The sequence below is a fragment of the Mercenaria mercenaria genome, chromosome 17 (assembly GCF_021730395.1).
Source record: "Mercenaria mercenaria strain notata chromosome 17, MADL_Memer_1, whole genome shotgun sequence".
Taxonomy (NCBI): Eukaryota; Metazoa; Mollusca; class Bivalvia; order Venerida; family Veneridae; genus Mercenaria; species Mercenaria mercenaria.
In genome coordinates this window covers 44,834,823-44,852,897 of record NC_069377.1, presented here as the reverse complement: position 1 = coordinate 44,852,897, position 18,075 = coordinate 44,834,823, and the positions used below count along the sequence as shown (strand labels likewise).

At 35.6% G+C, this 18,075-nt stretch overlaps 1 protein-coding gene across 2 annotated transcripts in view; it reads left to right on the top strand.

Moving 5' to 3' along the window:
• Nucleotides 1-15,572, top strand: part of LOC123537095 (uncharacterized) — a 46,176-nt gene extending 30,604 nt beyond the window's left edge. For both annotated transcript variants that reach the window (XM_045320655.2, XM_045320656.2), the window contains exons 6-7: nucleotides 12,579-12,732; nucleotides 15,227-15,572. In XM_045320655.2, the coding sequence (XP_045176590.2) occupies nucleotides 12,579-12,732; nucleotides 15,227-15,241 (169 nt within the window). In that variant the 3' untranslated portion in view covers nucleotides 15,242-15,572. The remainder of the gene's footprint in view (nucleotides 1-12,578; nucleotides 12,733-15,226) is intronic.
• The last annotated feature ends 2,503 nt before the right edge of the window (nucleotides 15,573-18,075 follow it).

Sequence of the window (18,075 nt, the reverse complement as noted above, 5' to 3'; positions counted from 1 at the left end):
ACTTCATACACTGATAGAACACATTGGGAGGAAGTGCAGTGTGCAAGAACAATAACTCTACCTTGCCTACTTTTTGAGTTATTCCCCTTTATCATATTTTCTTAAAAAAAAATGTCCGGAGCATATCTTCTTCATGCATGGAGGGATTTTGATATATCTTGGCACAAATGTTTACCACCACAAGGCGGAGTGTCGTGCGCAAGAACCAGGTCCCTAGGTCTAAGGTCAAGGTCACACTTAGAGGTCAAATGATACAAGAATAAAAACATTGTCCGGAGCATTTCTTCTTCATGCATAGAGGGATTTTGATATAACTTGGCACAAATGTTCACCACCACGAGACGGAGTGTCTTGCGCAAGATCCAGGTCACTAGGCCTAAGGTCAAGGTCACACTTAGAGGCCAAAGGTCAGATACAAGAATGACTTTGTCCGAAGCATTTCTTCTTCATGCATGGGGGGATTTTGATGTGACTTGGCACAATTATACACCATCATGAGACGAAATGTCATGCGCAGTTCCAATTACTTTGTTGTTACTTTAAATAGCTTTTATTGTAACTTTTTCATTACTAGTCGTAGGGAAAAATCGAGACCACTTTTCTGTAGTACAACAAGCATGCTAAATCCAATTTTGAGGTGTATTTTGACCAATCTCTACCTGATAAAGATTTTTGTGTGGCATTTTTGTTTAAAGATTAACTTCCCTTAGTTGTTACTATAAATAACTTATATTGTAACATTTTTATAATTGACCCTAGGGAAAAGATAAGACCACTTTTCTGTGGTACAAGATAGATGTTACTCTCCAGTTTTAGGTGTATTTTATTATATATAAGGTATCTCTATCTGGTAAGGAGTTTTTTTGTGGACTTTAAAAAACAAAAGACTTACAATGATTATTAAACAACCATAAAATTAACATTCCATTTGCAAATACAGCTGCTAGAGTAAAGAAATTTGCTTTGACGGGCATATATTGTGACATTCTGGCACCCTTGTTCCCTGTTAGCTTTCCATTCCTTCTTTTTACAGTAGCCATATAGAAAAACATCATAGCTATACTGTTCATGAAGATTAATAAAATTTAGCAGTAAACCACCTCACTACTGACTTATTCTTTCTTCCACATCTTAAAACCCCTGATGCGGACCACAACTAAACGGTTCTTCAAAGCTTTCCCCAAAATTAATACTTTCAGACACTAACTTGCCAGGAACTTTAGCCTTCAATTATAATAAGCCTGGCGGGGGGATTAGCAATGTGTAACATGGCTCTTGTTCTGTAATGAACTTGTCCATACTTCAATCTGGACAGTCATTAACTATCAAAAGGGGTGCTTACCAAAACGATACTGACTGAATGGCAAACAGTGGCGGATGTGCAGGCTGATCATGATATACACTGTTCGCAAAGGCAGAATCAATCGTGTCAAGAATGATAAGGGTTAATACTTTCAACTACACATGTTAGACATTTATCCATATGCTATAAACAGTTTTCATCAAATTTTGATTTTATAGTCTTTAAAGTTAGAAAAGGTGAAAGCCCGCCAGTTTAGCTCAATAGGGAGAGCACAGATCTACGGATCTCGGGGTCATAAGTTCGATATCCGGGCGGGGCGTATGTTCTCCATGATGAATGGCATTGTGTCTGATATAACTGGTCCTCCTGATTCATGTGGGGAAGTGGCAGTTATTTGCGGAGAACAGGTTTGTACTGGTATAGAATCCAGGAACACTAGTTCGGTTAACTACCTGTCGTTACATCACTGAAATATTGTTGAAAACGGCGTTAAACCCAAAACAAACAAAAAAGCGAAAAATTCAGGAAACAAGGGAGATAATTTTATAACCATGCAAAGCAGAGTTGTGTTTCACGTGTTTATTTGTTGTTTTGTTTTTTCTCTCACAACTCCTCTTTGTAATCTCGCAATGTATCAAGTTACACTAAATTCTCTTTCAGCGGATTGAAAGTAATTATCTAAAATGTTAAAAATATTAACAATTTAGATCAAAATGTGATCCCATTATGAAAATAGACAAGTCAGAACTATGATGTTTTTGTATTTCGCTTTCCTTCATTGTTATCTATCATTATATCAAAATATATTAAATTCCCTTCCGTAGGATCAATGATTCAGAAATATGAAAAAATAATATTTAAAAAGTTAATTTTAAAAATATTCAGAATGGAGTTATGGTTCTTATGCATAACTGTTTCTGTCTACAATAAATTCCCTTCGATGAATAAAATGTAAAGTCCTAAATGTTGAAAAATGTGACTGAAAAGGCAAACATTTTTGAAAAAAAAAATAGCAGTGAGGTTTATGGGTTCTTGTTTTGTCAACTAAGTGTATAATTTCAGAGTTACGGGACCTGATATGTTAACTTGTCTGATGACCATAAAAATCTGCTGATATATATACGAATATATATCGTTTAGAAGATATGTAATGGATAATATTTGCGACGGGATATTTTTCTAAAGCAAGAAAGTGAAATGATTTTTTAGACGGAAAATAAGAATTAAAACACTTGGTATTTGAACTTGTTTCATGATCCGAAAAAAACCGCCTCGGTAGCCTAGTGGTAGAGCGTCCGCTTCGAGTGCGGGAGGTCGTGGGTTCGATCCCCGGCCACGTCATACCAAAGACGTAAAAAAATGGTACCAGTAGCTTCCTCGCTTGGCGCTCAGCATTAAGAGGATAGTGTTTGGACTGGTCAGCCCGGTGTCAGTATAATGTGACTTGGTGGGGTATCATGCCACGTGTCTACGGCGTGATATTCCAGTGAGGCAGCACTATAAAGTTGGGCATTGGGCTCACTGCTACAAGTAGACACCGTCGTTTATATGACTGAAAAATTGTTGAAAAAGACGTTAAACCCGAACACACACACATGATCCGAAAAACCTGTTTGAAGTTTCAGAACAAAGGCCATGTTGGACACTCCAACCCCCTCCAAATGCCCCCACCCATCCTACTACCTACCGAAGCAAATATTTTGAAGCATATTAGTTAGAGAAAAAATGAGATTTGTTTTCAAGAATTGCTGTGTTCAGTACCTTTGCACGAGAGTTAATTCAAAACGTAGGTATGGTAGAGATGCGGATTTAGTATCATATTATCTATCCTTGTATGCATTTTAAAAAATCCCTTCTGCACTTCAGTAGTTATGTTTCGGGCATTATAATCTACTAAAAGGAGATAAATAAAAACTGAGTAAAGTATGGTTATTTTGTAAACTGCACTTCATCTTAATAGCTTTTGTCATTTCGTGAAGTTTCATCAGAATCCCGCCCTTGTTCCCGTCAAGAGTTTCATGAGCAAAATAAATAAAAGGAGGTAATTCAAAAAGAAATCAAGGTCGAGATATGGTTCTTGTTCAGTGCATTTCCCCTCAGTACCCTCTATCTTTGTACGTAGTTTGAATAAAATCTCACTCTTTAAGATTTATGCCCCAGACAAGCATAACAAATAAAGGGAGATCATTTTCAAAATAAGCCAACCTGAAGTTATGGATCTTGTACAATGCACTTCCTCTCATTGGCCAAAACAAATCCCACTCACAGTTTCTGAGTTTTGCCCAAGAAAAAGTTTTATGAGTTATCAAATAAATGGAGCATATTATAAAAGTAAGCAAAGTGTATAGAGTTATAGTTCTTGCACATTGCAAATCCTCACCGTATGCTCTGTCATTGTGTGAAGTTTTAAAGATATTTCGTTAACAGTTTTTGAAAAATAAAAGGGAGATGATTAAACAAAGTAAGCAAAATACATTGTAGAGTTATTGTTCTTGTACACTGTCTGTCATTGTATGTTTTTACAGCCCTCAATAGGACTTGATTTATGTTCCAGTTATATGTATTTCATGATAAAATGATAAAATGATAAAAAGAAAGATAATTCAAAAAAGAAAGTCAGGTAAAGTTATGGTTCGTGTATACAGTAAATTTTTCTCTCTAAACCTTGTGTAATTCTGTGATGTTTAAACAAAATCTCTTAAATGCTCTGGACAAAAGTGTTTGACCATCTCAACAAGATAGGAAGTAAAAGCAGAAGAAAAATGTTGTTTTTTGGGGGGTGGGGGGGAGTTAATTTGGTGGTAGGATTAGATAGGGGAATGGGGAGGGATGGATGTTTTGTGAGGCAGCGCTGACGGGATACAAAGGCATAAACACCTAACAATAAGAAACATTTTGTTGTGTGTGCCAGTACAGGAGGTCAATTTTGGGGTGGGATTAAAGAGGATAAATGACATTTATAGCACCATGCACATTATTTCATCACCTACCAGCTGTATTCCAAGTTTCCAGTAAATATTTTGAATAGTGTTTGTATATATTATGCTTCGGACTCGAAGTATGACGGACATATTTGGCCGTCGAGATCAATTTGTTACCTTAAACCCAGTCCATTGTCTCATCGCCTTCTACCTGTATGCCCAGTTAAAAGTAAAAATCTTGAATGGTTACATACGGTGCCCCTAAAGTGATATGTTACGCACTTTTTTTCCACTTAGGTAATGTGAGACTTTTTTTATTTCGTTTAAACGAAATCATTTCGTTTAAACGAATTAGTTATTTCGTTTAAACGAATTAGTTATTTCGTTAAAACGAAATGAAAACGAAATAACAAAAGTCTCACATTACCTAAGTGGAAAAAAAGTGTGTAACATGTCACTTTAGGGGCACCGTAGTTACACAACGTGCGCGCCATCACACAATAGGTCCCGTTTTTTCCAAAAAGGGTGTGAAAATAGACACAATGCAAAAAATAAAGAAAGTAGAGTTATGATTCTTGTACACCACATTTCCTCTTGAAGGCCTCTGTTGTTATATGAAGATTTAACAAAATCCCTTCAATAATTTTGGCATTAAACTCCAGACAAAGTCTTACGGACGACAGACGATAACCATATCTCCTTCGCCTTTCGGCGGGAGATGCTAACATCTGTATCGTTTCCTGTGATACTGAGGGAACAGTTCGGGCGAACGGGACAAAGAGATTTCTATGCAACACTTCAAACTTGTTTGAATGGGACAGGTACTGTGTAAATTGGCAGGAAGGTCAAAAACTCATATTTGAAAGATATACTAGTACGTGGTGAAATTTACGAAGCTGTAATGCTTAATAAAAATGACTAGGAATAAAGTATAAAATCACTTTTGAAATCAATACATTTTTCCCTGCGTACTGCAACCATCTGAGAATTATATCATAGCATTTCCAATCAAATTAATACCGTTTTAATCCATTCTTTAGTATCAATATATCTGTGTATTTCAAAATGTAAACAAGATATGAGGTTTTATCATTTTTAATGGCCTTAACGGTTCAATGATGACTTTGATCGACAGGAAATGCTGAAAAATTAAGAGATATAATTAAAACTTCCATGCAATGTTGTCAGAAAGAAATATTATTATGGCGACAGCATCCCTTATCCTAGCATGAAACATACTTAAAGTTCTTTAAAGCTTTAACTTTAAACAGATAACTCAGCTGTCCAAATAGAGTTTATATACTAGTATACATAGATGGTTAGAAGAGCACTACTTTTGATATTGCACACGAAATTGTTAGGTAGGCAGTTAAAACAATGGATTTGAGTAATACTTTCTTCTGTGCTAACTCGTATTCAAGCCTTGGACAAACAGTTATGGAACGTAGAATTCAAAATGAAATTAATGTATTTCATGTTCACAGCTAAAATGTGGCAACCGCATTGTAAACAAAGCCATTATAAGCATTTAATGGCGCATCCTAGTTGCTCTGATTTCAATAAAGGCATTGGGTTAATGGAATATTGTTCTTAATATATTTTTTTATATATTTTAACTTATTCATGTTTGTTTTACATATCAAGCATTTTGTTACAATTATGTATGTAAAGGGGGACTTTCATTTACATTTCCAGTTATTCTGGAACATGGAGGGATTACGAGCGTTTGCGAGCAAGTAACACATTTAATCTACCAAGAGAGTTTTTGCCACTGACCTTTCTAAACTGTGTCCCTTTATGTGTTTCTGTTGTCTCTTTTTATTGGCATCCATTCGTATACATATCTATCATTTATCTATATATAAAGTGATGTAATGTTTTGTTTTGTGGACGTCGTGTTCCTCTTCGTATTGGATAGATTTGCTTGCTTTAGACTTAAAACGTCAGACATTTACTTTACAATAACTTAATTTACAGTGCATTTAGTTTTTCAATGCAATTTGCACAAAGACATGTGATTATAATATATGGAGTATTAATTAAAGTAATACAATAGGTAATTTTTCCTCTCTTCACAAGTGTTAGTTCTTGACATTGTTAGATACAAAATATATTGGAACATGGGAGCAAGGTTGCATGAGGGGTGTTGCACATTGTTACCTCTCACGGACAGACTCCGTCAAACCGAGTCTGTTATTCTGCTTGGTTGCGGTCTGTGCTTCGTAAAGATCTTAAAGATTCCTAAAATCCACTGAAACCTTCAGTCTACATGCAAAGGAGCATGTAACAATAGTGAATAGGCTTCACTTGAGAGAAAAAGAAAATATATACATTAATCGTACAGCCAGCAATATTCTTTGATTATATAATTACGATATTGTCATAAGCAAAATCAAATCAAATCAAATGTCGCCCGTATCATAATTACTGACATAAACTAAAATAAATTCAACAAATGAATAACTTATTTTGAGTTGAAAGAAGTGCAGTACGTTGTATTCTTACGCAGTCTGTAATTGCTGCATAATTTCGCTTTAAAATCTGCGTGTATACATGAGAAACTAAAGAGAGAACAGACAGTACGTTGGTCAATAATTCACGTATAAATGGCAGTTGATTTACCTAACTAAATTTCTTCTAAAACGACACAAGAATCATGTGAAGTTAAGCATATTTGTCTCGACATTCATTGCAAAATACCGCTTACAGGTAAATCACTTTAACAGACATAATCACCTTAAACGACCGCATTGGTTTTATTAAAAACCCCAACTGCAGACGTTCAATTCCGTTTTCATGGTTTTGAGAAACTGTGTAAAATTAAGCGCGAGTGCCTTGACAGGAAATTAAACTTTGATAGTTCTAATTACACTAGAAAAATGCTCATTTAATGGAGTCACGTAGTATATGCACAGTTCCACGCGATACACCAATATAATGAGCATTTGTCATACATTGCTCTTTCTTGTTGTTACTTTTTATTAAATTGATATCATTTCGAGTATGTCATTTCACAAATTGATTGACATCATTTAATTTTCTTATTTCACATATTTAGTGACGCGAATCAGTCAACTGCTTGTGTTCTTTGCAGTAGTTCGAAAACTCAACTTTGTTCATTACAGTTTGTAGAAATCATTCTTATTTTCCAGTATAACAAATCACTTTCCAGCTGAAATAGACTAGTGGTCGGCGCAACCACAGAATTAAGAACCGAAGCCTAGTGAAACTTATTTTAATGTACCATTTAAAATGCGTTCATGAAATTTGCTTTCTTAACAAATATAAAGGACAATTCTAAAGGTTTATATTTCTAAATGAAGATCTTACATTTACATATGAGTTAGACTACCCTCTAACCAACCTTAACTCGAGCCCATTTTTTCAAACTGCAAAATACCTTTGCCTAAAAGGCTCTTTTCTTATTAATTGGTATTTTTTCAGTTTTTAGAAACAGTGACTTAGAGGCTTATGTTCTCGTTTGCAAGCCTAACATTGATCTCATTTTTATCCTAACTCAAGATAATGTGCTGAACGTAAGGGATATCTAACCATGAAACCATAACCAATCCCCGCATTGACATTGGTATAATCTTTCTACAGTCTATTTTTCATTTGAATCTCTTTATTATAACTTATTGAGCGAACACTGTCTGTTTCTATATATCTAATAATGCTCTATCAATGCTCTGTTCACAATTATGCGTTTGAAAATGCTGAAAAGTATTGGCCGACATTTGACACGGGTGGTGTGGGGATCCTTACTAAAGTGTCTGGGCACGCAAATGAATTCGTTATTCCGATAACTAGGGTGGTAATGGTAATAAACATGAAAATTTTAATCATGTATGGTACGAGTTTCCTTTCTGGTTTACACTACAGTGTTTCACAGCTGACTGGATACTGATCGTACGTGATGAGAGGTCACAAAAATACCGTCATCCATAAGGCGTAAAAAAGTCGTTTGTTTCCGGTATCCCCACCTACCCTAAATTTTTGGCCCGACCCTAAATGATTTTATAGCCTTAGAGACAATTTTTGTCAACTTTTTAAGTTAGTTGCAAAACTGCACTTTTTGTGCCCTAAACATGGTCAGTGATGTTAGAAATCAACTTACTGATGGTCTAAAGGCATCACCCCCTTATTTGTATTCATTTTTTGACACAAAAATAATTTCCGAAAAGTCTCACTGAATAAAAAATATCTAAAAAAATCCGACCTACCTACCTACCCTAATTTGAAGCAACGTTACAATTTCAATTGTTATTCAATGTTGATTTCAATATTGAAATAACGTTGATTCAAAATTGTTTCAACGTTGATTTAACATTGAATTCATATTGAAGTCAACTCTTTCATGTACCTTCTTACCAACTGTTACAACAATGACATTAAAGATGTGTAAAGCAATATCAGCAGAATTGCAAAAGAATTATGTTTAAGATTGGGAAACCAGGAGATAAATGATCAATAGGCACAAAGGGAATACAAGCACTCCCGTTAAAGGTCACAAACTAGGTTGGATCAGCGGCCCGTTTGTAATGCTCAACATAACTGAGGCTGAAAGATCTGTGAAGTACATAATACTGGTATTCCATCGTACAGTTACACAGAATAGAAACATTCATGAAGAAAGAGTCTCTTTGGGTTTATAAATTGCAATAGCTGGTACTCAGCTTGCCATTGCAATTGCAATTTAGGCGAATTTATTGTTTTATTAAAACGGCTTATTATTGAGATTTTTTTCCGCTTTTAAAATCAAGCTGATCTCGTTTTGTTTTCCCTCCTCTGATAAGCCAAAGGTTTTATGTAGTTTGAATCTGTTGATCTTAATGTAATGGATTTTGCTAGGTTTTAATCTAGTCAGATTTTTTTCTTTGGTTAGATCACGTCAAAAAATTAAGTCTTCTAAAGGACTTCTCAGTGTTACATGTGAAGTAATCCAAAGTGTAGTTCCATGTAGTTGATGAAATATGGAATTATGAGGCATATATAAGGATGCGTTAATTTTATTTTTGACTTAGTTTTATTTCTTATTGTATAGAGAAAAGAACTAGACCACTTTTATTGTGAATTTTATTCATTGGGAAATTGTCTACATACGCGTAATTGCTAAATAATAAATTTTATAGGATGTTGATTTTTCAAAACAGATTATGTTTCTTATATGTAAATAACATTTGAATATATTTTTGTGGGGGGGGGGGGGGGGGGGGAAGGTAAGAGTAAGAAGATATGTTATACTAACTGGCCATATATTGTTATGCTCAAATGTATTGAAAAATGAGCTCTACAGATTTAATTAAGAAGGGAATGAATTAGTATAATGTAACCTAAATACAGATTTCTTTTCGTTCAAATTACACTCTGTATTTATATTTCACTGAACTCATGCAGACATTGGAGAGGATTTTATTTTCTTTTTTCCCCCTTTAATTATCTCTTTCCAACTCATTTTCTAACTTTCTGTCGTCTTTAGACTTTTATCTAATAACAAAACATTATACTTTACACGCCCAAATTCATGATATATTGAATAATGTATCGGTGTTTATCTGAATGTTTTGTTTCTGTTCATTGATTTATTCAGAAGTATGTATCTATATATATTATGTGTGTGTAAATTGTTAATAAACGGGCTATATTCTTCTGTAGCTCAAAAACAAAAAGAAATGGAGTGGAATTTCGGAAACGTTTTTGGACATATTTAGATACTTTTAAAAGTTCGTGTTGTTGTTAAAAAATGTACAAAATTCGTCTTCATCAGAAAAGAAAATAGTAAAGACGACAGACGGTAAAACATAATTATAAAGAAGTCAATGAAGTAGGTTTCAAAAGTCGCCAAGACGGAATTCCTTTCGGCAGCTGAACACGACACTGGTTCTCAGCTTGCGAAAGCAATCACAATTAAATTATTATAATCGCTCACACAGAAAGCAAGGTAAAAACTGCCTTAATGGGATTCGATGGCTTCGGTCGTTTTCGTTGTCGTAATACCGAGACGGCTGGAATAAAAAGCTTCCATGCACTATCGTGCTTGTAATATTTACCTCGAAAAACCATAACTTGATTTTATTAAATACGTAAAGTGACCGATAGAAGAAAAATATTGTCTGCAGTTTGTCATTTTATATAGACTATTTTGCGCACTTTTGTCTAGGTTCAAATTAACGTTTATTTACGGGTGTTATTTAGAACTTAAAAATTTGACCATATTTGAGACTTACTTTTTGAAATGGTAGAAACTGTAATAGAGTAAAATAATAAGTTGAAAAACATGCCTGTAATTATGAGTGTTATTTACACTTATAAAAAATAACTAGAGACACGCACTTAATTATGGGATGTAAAAAAAAATGTATCATTTCACATGATGTAACAGATGTAACAATAAATGATGTATATTTTAATGACATACGTGTATGTCTGGCGGTACGAGTTGGACCGGTCAGTATTAATCTCGAAGCAATTTTCAAAGCACCCTTTTTATTTTAACCTTGCAAGAACCAATATTCAACGTTGATTCAACGTCGGGTATCAAACAAATTGCAGCAGAACATCTCCTATGGTTGCTTATGTGAGAAACAAGGTTAATAAACGTCACAACCAAGTTTGAACGTTGATTCAACGTTGTATGTCTGCTGGGATATATGTGTTTTGTATAGTTTACAGGCCAGACGTTTGTTTTCGTAAGCAGATAAAATATAAAACCCACTGGATTACTTTGGTTTTACTTTTTTACTGTACAAAACAACTGAGTTGAATAACAAAACACTGATCTGGAGACACGCTTCTTTCAATGTGAAATACCTTGTATATAAAACGCAATCCTTAATCAAATATAAACTACTCTATGACTTGATATTATGTCTGGACCGAAATCTTCCACGCAAAGGCAATTTCCCCAAAAGTAGGATAGATTTAGAAATGATAAGTCAAGCCAAACGTCAGACAGACGCATTTATGCAATAATTCTTCATACGAAATAATCCAGCTCAACTTATATCATCATATTGAAATGTTTTGTTTCCGGATATTTGCAAAATCATACAAGACCTCTATTACACCGGGCGACTTAGAACGTGAACATGTGACCTAACAAATCATTCTGTAAATAAATGTAATCATCCCTTGTCAAAACAGGGTCTAATAACCCAAATATCCGCTCGTACAGTACAAAGGAGAAATTGCATTAGGCGTGCAGTTCCCAGGAGTCTGATCAAGTCTACACTAATTTCTCCATTTTTAACGTCATCTCAATACGAGTTTCTGTTCTCCGGGATGTAAAACCCTTTATGGGGAGTGATTGCATTTTTACTGTACCATAAATTGACAATAAAACCGACACAAAGATACTTTGATTAAGCGCGGAAATTGCCATCTTGGTAATACGAAGGGAATTTTGTTAACAGAAATATTGCTAAATTAAGCATTAATTTCTTGGTACAACCAATTGTTGTTTATGTGTACAGGAAAATGCGGTGACATATAATACGATATGCATAACAAAGGCGAAGCGAAGAAATGAAATTATAAAACTGACATGTGCGATTGTCGGGAGTAACAACCGGAAATGCACCGACTTCACACTTTTACGCAAAGGACATTTTTACTCCCAAGAAAAAACACCGACTTGACACTTAATATAGAAGACAAAATAAGGTCTGCCTACGTCCCAGAAATGCACCGACTTGACACTTTTAGAGCTTTTAGACACATTAAGTCATTGTTTCCTCCCCTGAAATACACTGACGACACTTTTAGAGTTTTAGACACATGAAGACAGTTTTCCTCCCCTGAAATACACCGACTGGACAGTTTTAGGTAAAAGAAGACTAATACTCCCACGACATTCACAGATTTAACATTTTTAGACAAAAGACGATTTAGAGCGCTCTAAATGGTTCAAGATGACAATTCCAACGTTCGATCCCACGTTTAACGATAGGTTTTCTGTCTCATTAAATGAACAAGAATAAAAGGGACACATTATATATTTCCATACCTGTTTTCTTGGAATTAAATGGTCTTTCCTCGATTTCCTCAATATCTGTTCTTTTAGTATACGGTTTAGTGATCCTGGTAAAGGCTGTGGTAAAAATGATCAACATGACGTAGTAAATGCCAGCTTTATTCTCAAAGACAAACATAATATCTTCTGAACATTGTAAATACATAGCTCAATATAACAATGAACAGAATTTACGTGACCATATCTTTAGGAATCTCTAATTACTTCTTTTGTGATGAAATCAATTCGATTTAGTACCACAAAGCATACAGCATATTTAAAAGTCTTCAAATTACAAATTTATCGATCAACAAGGACATGTAAAATGAAATTATCTTTGCAGGAAACGAAGCTGCAACCTTAACCTTGGATTTCACTGTCAGACAGAGCAATATTCTGCGATTGCTGACATGTATAACTGGCTGCAGAGCTCGCTAAGTCCAGGGAAAAGAAGGAGGCGGGACACCCGTGCGAAACCGGAGCTCCGGCAAAAACTGGTAAACTCATTTTATTAAGTTGAATGCCTCCTTATAAATCATTTATTCTTTAAAGTATTGGTAAAAAATTAAAAGCGTGATTATGCAGTTCTGTCCAGTATTTATTCAAGAAATAATTTATAGCAGAAGCATGCTTTAAAACATCTAAGGTTTACGTGTTTAAATGTATTAAGACACGGCGCTGGTATATATTATTTCGATTTAATATCTACATGACTACTCTAGTAGGAGACTCTATGATGCTCTTCTACATAATATTATGCTTTGGGGGCTCTGGCTTCAGACAAGTTAATTGGGTATATTGGTGTACTAATACCTCGAATGACGTTGTTTTTATGACAATCTGGTACTTTATCACTAATGTTAGAGCTGATTCAACAGGGAATTATTTTATTTACACTGCCTTGTCTAACTAGTTGAAAACAGGATAAGGTTAGCAAAACCCAAACATGTTTAAACCACGGTTTCGTTTGTATACATTACTGTTTTTTGTCAGTTTCATGTTATAGATATTGTCTTTCTTGTTGGTGGAGTTACTTCCCTTCTCTCCCCGACCCGCTCCCTTACCTCTTACACCTCTCCCTCTTTAAGCCTTTCCAGTCTCTCCTATCCTCGTCTTACTCCATCCATTTTAGAGCTTTCGTATATATTAAATGTGTACACGTTGATCGATATTTTAAGCAACGCTTTCCACCGCAGTTTGTGTACTTTGTGATGTGTGGCTCTGGTAATACATCTGTGCTCAATGTTCATTGGGAATCTACTTTTTAGTCCCCTACTGGTGGAACACCGAAGGGGACTATATAGGAATGCCTTCTGTCCGTCCATCCGTCCATCTGTCTGTCTGTCCGAGCAAACGAGGGAACAATTGTTGGGTACTGATGCAAATTCCGTACTGCTTTTTGGGTACTTCCTGTTGTTATTTGGGTACTTTATAACAAAAGAAATACCCACTAAAGGTCCGTTCGTAAATGTCTGTTCATCCGTCCATCTGTTCCTCTTTCAGTCCGGAAATCAGGATTCTGCAATTACTCAAAAATGGTTTAAGCTAGGTTCCTAAAACTTGGTATGTGAATAGAGAGCAATATGTAGATTATGCATATACATGACATATGCTTGTAGGTCATAGGTCAATGTCACTACTGAAGGTCTAGTAAAAATTGTTCACGCTCCTTATCGTTTATACGCATTGATGGATTATCTTACACACAAACGTTCCCCATGACGAGACAATATGTCAACACATGATCAATGCTTGTCAGTTAAAGGTTAATGTCACTGTTTAAGGACAAGTAAATTTATTTTTTGTTCCTTATCTTCTAAATGCCTTAAAACACTTTATATACACTCACACACATGTTCCCCATAACCAGGTGATGTGTCGCTTGTGACCCACGTCTTGTCAATCAGAGGTCAAAGTTTCCATTGAAGGTCAAGTATAAAGTTTTCTGCTCCATAACTTTTAATTGCATTGAAGGATGTTTTCTATTTCTACATAGAAATGTTCCAATACATGGTTGTCGGTGAAAGGTCAAGGTCACTGTTGAAGGTCAAGTAAAATTGTATCCGCTGGATAACTTTCATGTATATTTATGGATTATCGTGGTACTGCAAACAAATGTTCCCCATGATGAGACAATTTGTCGGGTACATGATCCATGCTTGTAGGTCAGGGTCACTATTGAAATTTAAGTAAAAATACATTTTGTTTCTTAGCTCCTAAATGCCCTGAAGCATTTAACGTCCTTACACTGTTGCCACCGCAAGGGGCGAACACTAACAAAGTTTTCCAAAGGTAGGAGACCTCTATATTATAGAGCTCATTTCATTGAACTTTCACTGAATCTTAAGGTGACTGGACCTCACCTTTAATGTTAGTCAAGATTAGAAAATTAGACTAATAGCAACAGTTTATGGCCTTGGTGGTAAATCACTCGTAACTTTTTTCATGGTATCAGTGCGTTTTATTCGACCTGGCTTGCGGAGTTAATCTCTGACTTATGCAAATAATGGTAATCTCAAAATACAAGCAAAATAGGTAGGGCCATATATCTGTTAAATTCCGTAACGAACGACTAAAATTCAACGCTACATTGGTTACAACGGAAGGTTGATGGCCACTGAATAAGAAATCAGGCTGCCGGATATACCACGTATCCTGCACAATAGTGCAGTGGACCGTCACAAAACCCCGCCCCTCCAGGTCGATTAAAACGCACATGTGTACTCAAAATGATCTTAAGACAAGGTCAGTAATGGAACATATTGCTCAGGTAAAACAGGACTCGTGGCCTTTGATTGCATTTTCACCCCAGGGTTCTACATGAAATCTTAAGTAACTGACTTGAACAAGTTTTTAGGCGAGCATTACAGGGAAAAGATCACCCTTGTGCTGGTCATATACTGTTTAAGTTTACAATACGGTTGTTGTACGATTTGTTTTAAGATATGCCATACAAGTAAATAATCTCATTCATTCTTTTTTTCATTTCAGACGATTACTAAATAACTCTGGAGCAACAAAAGATGTACAAAGTGTAACAGATTGTGCATATTTTTAACAATATTGGAAATAGTTCGCTTAATGTAGCAAGCATGTCATTTGTGTAATTTACGTTGCAGTATGCAAACATATTTTATGCAGTTTTATCCTTATCAAAAGACGGACTATTTTATCAGTTCTAATGTAGTAACTGTAAAAAGACGGCAGTTCAATCCGCTGTGATCTTTAACAATCAACATCGTATGGCGAAATTCAAATGACAGCCTCTCTACATCCGAATCACTTATTCCTTGTAAAACTAGAGATGTGTAATGTAAAAATAAATACTTGATCTCGATTTTTTTTTATCAATATCTAGAAACACTGTATTCAGCTCCAAAATAGTGATTCGACGGTTGCTTTAGTTGCACGACGTCAAATATGACGTCAGAAATGGCATGATAGCGTCTCGATATTTCACGGTGTCAAACGAGTTTTTGAACAGTCTCATTTGTCTAAATAGACTAAAATAATATTAGATCTATATCTATAGCTCTTTGTCAGTTTTAACTAAACAGCACTAGAAATATTATGTATATGTATATAACAAAACGGCCATGAAAGCAGGATGCCAACCTTGTTCTACGATACATTCGGCTTAGGCCTAAAAGTTGAATGGATTTTGACAGGCCTGGACCCCAAGAGGCGCTTGCGCCAAGTGTGAACCGATCCCAGGCAGAATCCACTCGAGTCAAATACTACAAAATTGCTGATTAAGGAACTGTTATAATAACCTTATTTTATCGCGCATAGATATATATCTAGATCTATATTGTTGTAGGCGTGAACCAAAGCCATGTCCTACTTTTGGTAGATCTACTAGCTCTACAACAGTTTAGAATCTTATAACATTCTGACGTTGACGTCGTTTCAGGTATAGATTAAGAAGACATTCACATTGACTTTTTCTTGCACACGGACTGGTATCTCTGCTGATTTTACCTATGCCGGCAGATGACTCTCGTGCTGTATACATCTAATTGACCAAATAACGATTCGTTCATTGATTGATTCTATATGTTATGAAATAAATAGGGAAAAAATACCTTGATAGCTGTTTTCCGTTCTTAATAGTGTTTGTTTTGTTTGGTTTAACGCCACACGAACACTATTATAGGACATATGGCGACTTTCCCGCTCTGATGGTTGAGGAAGACCCCTCCGTGCATTATTTCATCACTTGCAAACGCCCGAGTAGAACCATCGACCTTCCGTAAGCAAGCTGGATGGCTTCCTCACACGAATAATTCAACGCCCCGAGTGAGGCACGAACCAACATCTGTGAGGGGCAAGTGATTCATAGTCAGCGACCTTAACTACTCGGCTGCGGGACCCTCATCCGTTCTTTATAGTATAATAAGTTATTTTATAGAACAAAATGGAGCAGTTGCGCTTTTAATAGCGATCCCTATAATATTAAAGCAATGTCGGCAGTTATCGACACCTTAAGCATAAGAGTAGGATAACTGATTGTTTACTTATGATAATCTTAGTTGAAACCAATTTTCAATGTTATTAATTATTCATCTGCATCATCAGATAGTCCATATACTTTAACAAGAAGCAAGTAGACCTAGACTAGCTCTAAACTTAGTATACAATAGAACTGTTTATAGACAATAACGGACGAAACGCAACAAATTTTCAAGAGAATATATAAGAAGTGCCCAAGCACCTTGGCCATATACTTAAGTTTCGCAGCAGGGTTTAGTTTTCGTATACAGTTGGATCTACATGTCTGTAAACCTAGCCAGATCATGGACCTACTGTTTTAGTTACAACAGTAGTTGAAATCAGAGTCTAGATCTGATAATGTAGCGGGTAGGGCATAAATGGTGTCTTTCGGTGGTTTAAGTGAGAACAAGAGATCAAAGAGTGATCTTGGCGCCCACCATTAAGCTATTTTTGAATGTTCCAAATTTCAAGACTAGCTCAAGGTCAAAATCAAGGTCAAAGTTCATTTCGGTACACAAAACTGTGCATGTTGTCGATGCATGTTGTCTACATTTGAAAACTGTAGCTTGAGAAATGTGAAAATATATCACTAGATCAATTTCAAGGTAAAATTCATTTTGGTACACAAAACTATGCATGTGCTTCAAATTTTGAAGGCTGTAGCTTTAGAAATGTGAAAGTAAGTACTAGGTAAAAATCGAGGTCAAATTTCAATTCAGAACACAAAACTATGCAAGTAGTCCAAATTTGAAGCATGTAGCTTTAGAAATGTGAACGTAGGTCACTAGGTCAATCTAAAGTCAAAGTTCATTTCGATACATAAAACTATGCATGTGGTCTTCGAAGTTTGTACCTTCAAAAATGTGAAAGTAGGTCACTAGGTCAATGTCAAGGTCAAAGTTTTTTTTCGGTACACAAACCTATGCATATGGTCCAAATGTGAAGGCTGTAGCTACAGAAATGTAAAAGTAGGTCACTAGGTGAAGGTTCAGCTTGCCACTCAAAACTATAGATGTTGTCCAAATTTGAATGGTGCAGGTTATGTACAAGATTTTAAGTCTTTCCCTACATAAGTCTATATGAACCATGTGACCCCCGGGGCGGGGCCATATTTGACCCTGGGGGATAACCTGAACAAACTTGGTAGAGAACCACTAGATGACGCTACATAACAAATATCAAAGCCCTAGGCTTTGTGGTTTTGAAAAGAAGATTTTCAAAGTTTTTCCCTATATAAGTCTATGTAAACCATGTGACCCCCAGGGCGGGGTGATATTTGACCCTAAGGGAATAATTTGAACAATCTTAACAGAGGACCACTAGATGATGCCACATACAAAATATCA